This window comes from Sinocyclocheilus rhinocerous, unplaced genomic scaffold (genome assembly GCF_001515625.1).
Source record: "Sinocyclocheilus rhinocerous isolate Xijiao unplaced genomic scaffold, SAMN03320098_v1.1 scaffold107, whole genome shotgun sequence".
Classification (NCBI taxonomy): Eukaryota; Metazoa; Chordata; class Actinopteri; order Cypriniformes; family Cyprinidae; genus Sinocyclocheilus; species Sinocyclocheilus rhinocerous.
Window position 1 is genome coordinate 681,147 of NW_015635024.1, and position 9,044 is coordinate 690,190.

Below are 9,044 nucleotides of genomic sequence, written 5' to 3' on the forward strand. Positions count from 1 at the left end.
GCTCCCTGATGCACACCTAACATTGCAAATGTTTATTTTAAATTCGACTAATATTCATTCTTTATTCACAATCTCATCACAGGCAGGCACAGCACTCAATTCAGCATTTGTTTGTGTTTGTGTGTGCTGTCTGCGTCACTCATAGCACGTGCCTATATCGTGCACTAGGGCTGGGCAAAAAATCGAATGCGATTTTCATGCGAATCTCGTCAGTAAAGCCGCTTCTGGTGATTAGTAGTAAATCTCCAGCACGTGCTTTTAGATGGAGAGGCATTTACTACACAGAGCCAACTACAACTACTACTACACATCGGCAATGAATCGCCTGCGATTTTGAACGCGATTTTGGGTAGCTTGTCAGTGATCTACTTCGCATGAAAATCGCATTTGATTTTTTGCCCAGCCCTATCGTGCACTATATCGAACATTTTTTATATCGTTACCGAAGAAGGTGTACCGTCGATAAATACCGATACCGTTTTATCGCCCAGGCCTACCTGTGATTCATATCTTTTTATGATGTCTGGCATAACTGGTTCAGTGACTGTCTGGCTGTTTTTGACCTTTCAGAAAATGTGAAATTACAGAGTATGCATAAACAGACTTCTGCTGACAAATACAGGGAGTACACACACAAACACTGCATTTAAGCTCTCTCCTGAACGCAAACGCACAGCACGCTGAGTCAGATTAACACTGTCAAACTGGCCCACACAATTAAAGGGTGGGTCTGATGTCTATCTACACACAGCACAGCGTTTGAGGGCTAAGATGTTAAGCTGCACATGCACATATGCGGCTGCCACTCAAGGACACCAGACATGCCTGAAGGCCAAAAACGCACATGCTAATGCACACTATGAAATAACTTACAAACAGCAGCAGCAAACACTGATGTTTAATATTAAATATGTGCATATTAAGCACAATTATTAAATAATATCATTCTTGTGTTCATTTCATAAAAACTATTTGGAAAACATGGCTTCACACCCTCTATAAGATTAAATTATATATTCAAAATAAATGCGATACGATACTGTTAACAGATATATTTGCTGCTTTTATCAACCAGCCCTATTAGTTGCTAATAAATAACACCAAACTGTTGGCACCCATGACTCTTGTTTACACGATGCTAACGTCATCCAGTTAAGCAACAGAACCTGCTGTCATAAGGGATCAGTGTCGACAAACAACAATTCAACAAAACATTTCAAATGCTTCACAGATTTGCACAAAAACACATGGAAATAAAACAGCATTACATTCAAGCTATGGTGATCTAACCCTTGAGTAACAAGTAATGACAGCACAACATGTGAGATTTAATTCTAATAGAATAAAAAAAACTCACTAATAATTTACCAGGGGAAAAAAAAGTTTTATGCTTTAATGTTTTTGGACATGTTACTATAGCACCATGTATTTTGCATTTTAGTTATGGCTCTATTGTAAAACCATGTTTTTTTTTTGGAAATGTAACATGATAGTATAGTGATTTTATAACATGGTAACATAGTAATATCATATTTCTGTTACATTATCATGGTAATTTAACTGTATTCCTTGGAGTAATATCTAATACCACGGAGTATCAATGTTGCAATCATTCAATACCACAATATATTTTTTTTACATTATCATGGCTGCATTCTTCAGAGTACTATATAATAGGGCTGCACGATTAATCGAATGCGATTGTCACGCGCATTTTGTTAGTAAAGCCGGTTCTGTAATCAGCAGGAAATCATCATCACGTGCTTTCAGATGGAGCAGCATTTACTACACAGAGCCGTAGTTCACTGACAAGTTACGCAAAAAAAAAATCGCAGACGATTCTGTCGAATCGCGATTCCATTTCGATTTATCGTGCAGCCCTACTATATAATACCATGGTATATCAATGTGGCAATCATTCAGTATCACTGTATCTCACACTTATCTGTCCACTTTTTGGGATTTTTTTGACATGTATAATCGTAACTCCATGGTATTCTTTAAAATATTATGCAAACACAATTGCGATTCTTCAATGCAATAGTATATACCAAAAGTACCATCTGACATTATAACTGTACAAGCAGAGTATCATGGTTGTTTGGGAGAATTTACCAAGGTATTTTAACATTTATCATAGTAATTCTTTAAAATAATCATGGAAATACCACGGTAATCTTCAGCACAATGGTATATATCTAACATCATGACTGTACCAGCAGAGTACCATAGTTTTTGGACTTTACCATAGTAATGTGATGTTTTTTTGACATATATATCATAATAGTTCTTTAAAGTATCATGCAAAAGCCATGGTGATCCTTCACTACAATTGCACCGTGGTATTTCGGTCACTGTCTTGCCAAGACATCAGTACTGAAGCAAAGAAAGCGCATGAATCCCCATCACACTCTCTCCATCCAACAAAGCACACAAACACAAATACTGTCGGATTCCTGTCCAGCAGCCATCAGCGGGCCAAAGACTGCTAAAAACTCACATCCCGACTGTCAGATCGCATGAACCATCATAAATCACTCGCTCAAGCAGAATTACACTGCAGCATGGGTCGTGTTGGGCGATCAGATGTAGATCTGTGTGCATTTTGAAGGATGACAATGTCAAACACTTCTGCTTAGGCTAATGCTAATGCTGATGTCAGTTCAACTTCCCATCAGCCTCCAAACATATGAAAACAGGCTGGTGTTCAGCGCACACATAAAGACGTTTTCTGATGCTTCCGTTTAAAATAAACAGCAGATTTTGTGGCTGATCTTGTTTGACGATTTAATTCTGAAATTATGAGGGGCTAACACGTTCAACTAGCATTGCGTTAATAAAAAAAACAGATATCAAAATCAAACAAAAGACAAATAATGACAGCCAAAATGTGTTTGAACGCTCTTTTAAATGCACACGTTGACAAAAAGTGTGAATGCTTAAATATTAAACATAAAAATCTGCGCTGAATCGAGGCAGTGAGCCGCATGCTCGGACAGTCATGCTAACAACTTGCTGCAAACTACAAAAAATACACAAAAAACAATCAAATGCTGTTGACTTACTCTCATTGAGCACCTCCAGCAGCTCGGCGCAGTTCTCACACATGGTTCATAAAGGCGGAAAGTGTATTCAGACCATTGGAGAAACAAAATGTTGCCTGTTTTTCTCTCTGTCTTTTTAAGGGGGTGTTTAAGGCCCGACGAAATGCTTGATGAAGGCTGGTTATTATGAGGCAACACAAGGTTGGGAGGTTTGGGCTCATGCAAGCGGGATTATTTGCCGAAATGTCGAGGCGGAGAAAGTAAATGTGAGGCACTAAAGGAGCGGAGAGTCAGTCTCCGAGCAGAGCGTTACTGTGCAGACTAGTACATACGGCAGCCATGATGAACAGGAACGGGAGTTACACTTCGGTTGTTTCTGTCGGGCGACTTCGGAAATGTTCGGGTTTTCCCGGGAATGTTCGCGGTCGCTCGGAGGCAGACGGGTAACGTTGTGCGAGACATCGGCTGTTTCCGCCGAGTCGTCTTGCAGGTCGTTCGGCTTTTTCCGGAAAACTAGCAGATCGAGAGGGAGGGGCGACCGTGTGTTACACATCGGCTGTTTTCGTTACGCCTGCTTCCGGCCTTTTCGGCCAGTCTTCCGAAATCTCGCGATTTCTCGCAGTCGAGCACGTGTACGTGTGCTGTTTTAATTTTGATATCTGCACTGTATTACAGAAATCCCGTTTGCTTTGTAATTAATTTATATATATATCTTTACTCCTTTGCAATGCACTGTAAAATACGCACAGCCGTTCAAGAGTTTGGTGTCCTTCAAAGAAAACTAATGAAATTGATCAGAAGTAACACTAAAGACCAATAATATTACAAGGATTTCTATTTCAAATCAATGTTTTTCATTTGAACTTTTTATTCATCAAAGTATCCTGAAAAACGTGTCAGTTTCAACAATTACTAAGCAACACATACAAAAGGTTTATTATATTTCTAATATGCTTATTTAACACATTTATCGCTTTATCAAGATTAATAACACTCTCTAGTAAAGTATTACTGTAGCAAATTTAAACAAAATAATGTAAGTTTGCTAGAATACTTACAGAATTATAGTATTTTTAATGTTTTTAGTACAAGTCCTACAAGCTAAATAAAAAAACACACACAATGCTTTGTAAAAATACCCAACTTTATGTTTCCATAGTACTAATACACAGCTTTACAAATAGGATGATATGAACAAACCCTTTCATTTGAATGACATCCCTATGCCAAAAGAAAAAACACTCAGTGGGTCTGTAGCATGAAAAAGACTTGTCTTTCTCATTTAATGCAATTGAACGAAAAAATATATATAAACACACACAAACCCCCAATAAAGAAGACCGGAACAGCATCAGGACTGATCCTAAACAGTCACATTCACTTGCTGTGGTTCACGAACCACACAGCTCAACAACACAAATCTCTCTTCTTGCACAGTAACTGTCCGTCTTCATTGGCCTGCCACACTGTATATTACATATTCACAAACAGATGAGGCTGAGAAAACATTAAAATGATTAGTAATGTGCTTTGAAACAGGAAAGCAAACATACCAAACAGAAACATTGAAGGATATACAGTAAATTGATATATACGAGAGAGACAGTTTCCGTTATATAAAATGCTCTGTTATGTAAAACCAAAGGGTTTGGGAGGAGTCAGGTTACTAATAACAGACATGTCTTTAATTTACATATTGGCAAGGATTTGGTCGACAAACAACCAACATCTGGATTCATTTTCCTATTTGTCCTCATTTGACTGCTACTTCTCTATACACACGCACACAAACACACGCTTGAGCTTAAAGCGCTCCAAACGCTTCCTTCATGAGTGTGAAACTGTCCTGGTGCTCATTCACACATTTCCTCCGGGAGCTCGTGAGGGTTGAGGATTCCTGGGACAGACATCTGGAGCTTGTGTTTCTCCTCCTGAGCCTGACGCAGAGCCGCTTCCCTCTCCTCCAGGAACAGATCTGTGGAGTCCTCACCCGCAAACTCCTGCAAACACAATGTGAGGGATTATGAACGGCCCACTGGAACAACTCCAATGTTGTATCAAGTCAAGTCACGCTTATTTGTATAGTAAGTTTCACATTACATTTTTTTTTTTTTTTTTTGAAAGCTGCTTTACAGAAATGCATTTTTTAATCTTAGATATAAACAATGCATCCATTTATAATCAGTATTAACTAGATTTGGGAATGTTATTCAGAATCAAAAACAGATCCATATCCATTTTAAAGGCCAGAAACTGTGTGAATGCCACAAGATTGTTTATAATAATAATAAACCACAATAACTAGCATAACGTACCATTAATTATATTAACTTAATATTTCCTTAACATTAATATAAAAAAAATGTCATTGTAAATTAAAACACTCTTATGCACAATAATTTATTATTAGTATTACTAATGTATTATTGTTATTCATAGCAGAGCATTTTATTATTATTAATGGTTATTATTTAATGAATAATTATTAACATTTAATAAACAACAATAATGGCATTTTAATTATATTAATTAATATGTAATTACCATTCATATTTATTAAAATATAACATGCGCAATAACATTATGTTATTATTAATGTATTATTACATACCAGAATTTTATTAATATTAAAGTTTCATTTAATAAGTAATAACATTTTAGAAATAATAAAAAAAACATTAATTATTAAAAATTAATATTTAATAGTATCAATACAATTGTTTTGATAAAAGAGCATTTTAGTTAGTATTATTACTATGTAATTATTAAAATCAATTAAAATAAATTCTATTATTATTATCATTATTAATATTCATTGTAATTATTATTACTTCTTCAATAAATTGAGGTGGGTATTTAACTAACACTGTGGCTGGTGGGGTAAAAGTTAATTTTCAACCCTCCTCATATATGTGTACCCATTTATATTGTGAACTTTTGGCTGGCTATGCGCTGGTCTATGACTAGAGAAGGAAGTCAAAATCTAGCCGGAAGGAAGTGACATACCTTGATCTGGACCAGGAAGTCCCTGAGGTGCTCTTTAAAGGCAGGAATGTCCTGATTCAAGCTGAACAGACCCGTGACAAAAACCTTCACCTGGGCACTGAGAGAAAAACACCATCATTAACATGAACACATGAAAACGACAGCACACCGGAAACACAATCATCATGTTCTAGGCTGCTCTTACTCCTGCAGATGTGGGAAGGCGGTCTTCAGCAGATTGGCCACGTACTCCTGCACGTAGCATTGATTGTTGCTCGTGGTGCTTGCGTTCAAAGTGACGCTGATTTTACCCTCTTCCACCAGGTTAAACATGTAGGCGAGGATGGAGGCGTGCATCGTCAGACCTGCTCGCCACAAACGACAGAGCACCCATCAAATACACACACACTGAATTAACTTCGGAGTAACTTCTGTAATTTTCAATATCATTACTGCACTAAAATGTTTTTTTTAGTATGTTTAATTCATTATAAATTAAGTCATTTCACAATTTAAATGTTATATACTTGAATGAGAATGATAATAATAATGTATGCAAATAATAATAACTATAAAAATAATTGTCAAAGCTCAAAACAAATCCCATTTTCTTTATATTTTGCCTAAAATCTTGTTCCCCCCCCTCCCCTCCCTTTTTATTTCAGGTGAAAAATGACCTGAACAACAGTGTTTGTGAGGTTCACTGTGTGACTGATGTGAAGCCGTTTTGTTCAAAATAACACCTCCATTAGTTACACTGTAAACATGTCACTCTCTCTCTGCCTAGCAACTGACCAGCAGTATGAGACGTATCCGTGACAACAGAGAAAATGTGCTGCAGGATATCGCAGAAGTAGGTCTGATAGAAGCTCTGAGCTGCTGCCTCTTCCTGTGCGATGTTCTGCAGCATGGTGAACAGGACCTGAAGCCCTGGAGACGCACAAACACACAATTAATTAATGTCAATTAATGTCAAAAACATACTGTGCAAAAACAATTTTGTGGGTCACGAATGCTTAGCCGTTAAGAATTGTATTTCTGAACACCACAATTTGTAAAATTGAATGCAACCAGAAGCTCTTTGCATTCACACAGTAGTGTAGAGCAGTGTTTCCCAACCGGGGTGCCATCTGTCGAGAGCAGGGGTGCTGTGTAAAAAATCCTTTTTGAATATTTTTAAATTGCTAAAATGTTCAAAAAAGCATCTATTATATAATATCCATTTCTGATGTCGCCAATAATTAGAGATGCACCGAAATTTCGGCTGCCGAAAATTGTTTACATATGTATAAAAGCCTACATTAAAATCTGTCATATACATAGGTCTTTTCATTAGAAATTAGCCTACTGATTGCCACCATTGATGGACAAATTTTTTTAATAATATTAAAAATATCTGTATGACATTATATTCTGCAGTTCTTCCCTGTTGTACCGAATATCTATACTTTTCAAATGATCATATTGAAGTTAGAAATTCAAATATTGTGACAAAATAAATTTTGTAGGGTGCCACCAGTTTGTTAAAATTTCCAAAGGGTGCCGCGACTAAAAAAAGGTTGGGAAACTCTGGTGTAGAGTATTTATTTATGTTTATTTGTTTAACCACAGTTCTCTCCACTCACCTGTGTCGGCTACATTTCTCATGGTGTGTTTGAAGGCCCAGATGATGGAGTCCAGAACCAGTTTGAACTGTGCCGGTGGGATGGACAGGAATGCTGGGAAACATTGGGAGTTGACGGCTTGCAGCAGGTAGAAGAAATGTGTCCTGTGCTCGGGGAACTCCTCAAAGTTCTGACAGAGGCAAAACACAGAGCATTAAAGTAGGGCTGCAAGATTACTTTTTGTGCGCTAAGAAAACAAAAATAACGACTTTATTCAACAATTTATTCTCTTCCATGTCAGGCCCCGCCGCCATTCACGTGAGTAGCACGACGCATGCCTGTGAAGCTGCTGACGCAGGAGCCGGCGTTCTGATGTAGAACCCCGATGAGCAGCACCTTGTTTACAAGCAGAGGAATGCACACACATTCGTCATGGTACTGTCTTCAATGGCGGCAGAGACGGACACGAAAGAGAATAAATTGTTGAATAAAGTCATTATTTTTGTTTTCTTCGCACACGAAAAGTATTCTCGTAGCTTCATAACATTACTGTTGAACCACTGATGTCACATGGACTATTTTAACGATGTACCTTTCTGGGCCATAAAATGTTTCAGTTGTGTTGCTGTCTATGCAGGGTCAGAAAGCTCTCGGATTTCATCAAAAAAATATTTAAATTTGTGTTCTGAAGATGAACAAAGGCCGAATTTTTATTTTTAGGTGAACTATCCCTTTAAGAAAAATACTACTACTAATAATAGTTACACTAAGTTTATTACTAGATAAAAATAAGAAATTTTACTATCGTAATAATTCCATTTCACTGTAAAATAAAAGCATTTAAAACAATTTAAACAATATTATGTAATTAATAATATATAAATATGTATATATAAATATATATATATATATACATATACACACACACACAGTATATACACACACACACATACATACATACAGGGATTGAAACTAACTTTTTCACTCACCAGCCAATTTGGCTTCAAATAGTCATCAGCAAAATTGAGCATCAGAATGGACACATTTGTTATTAAGTGAGAAAAACTAAATGTGGAAAATGCCAGCGAAGGAACGCATACAAACAAGAGTAGTCGATATGACGTTCAGGCCCTAGCCCGGCCGTGTCCGACAGCTTATCAGAATTACCGGCTTTTTTCCCCCTTCTCCCAAAACAGCTTATACTACTGTTTCAGCTATTAAAATAGTTAAGTTTTGTATGTAATGGCAAAGTGATTATATTTTGTTTCGTTTTTTTCTTAAGTTAATTTAGAAAAACGTTTGCAGCATTTTTTGGTCGTTAAATATAAGTTTTTGTTTTTTAAAGTAACGACCAAGCGGCCAGCGGCAGACAGTGAGCTGATCATAGCCTATGTTTGATCAATTTAGCCTT

The 9,044-nt window shown here is 36.9% G+C and overlaps 2 protein-coding genes across 3 annotated transcripts in view; both read right to left on the reverse strand.

The window, feature by feature from the left end:
- LOC107746122 (ubiquitin carboxyl-terminal hydrolase 34-like) overlaps nt 1-3,392 on the reverse strand; it is a 56,558-nt gene extending 53,166 nt beyond the window's left edge. Inside the window, exon 1 of the mRNA XM_016560218.1 lies at nt 3,066-3,392. Within this exon, the coding sequence (XP_016415704.1) occupies nt 3,066-3,108 (43 nt within the window). The 5' untranslated portion in view covers nt 3,109-3,392. The remainder of the gene's footprint in view (nt 1-3,065) is intronic.
- Nucleotides 3,393-4,170: 778 nt separating this feature from the next.
- LOC107746076 (exportin-1-like) overlaps nt 4,171-9,044 on the reverse strand; it is a 21,006-nt gene continuing 16,132 nt past the window's right edge. For both annotated transcript variants that reach the window (XM_016560130.1, XM_016560131.1), the window contains exons 20-24: nt 7,655-7,823; nt 6,825-6,959; nt 6,235-6,394; nt 6,051-6,147; nt 4,171-5,044 (exon numbers count right to left, since the gene is read on the reverse strand). In XM_016560130.1, the coding sequence (XP_016415616.1) occupies nt 4,898-5,044; nt 6,051-6,147; nt 6,235-6,394; nt 6,825-6,959; nt 7,655-7,823 (708 nt within the window). In that variant the 3' untranslated portion in view covers nt 4,171-4,897. The remainder of the gene's footprint in view (nt 5,045-6,050; nt 6,148-6,234; nt 6,395-6,824; nt 6,960-7,654; nt 7,824-9,044) is intronic.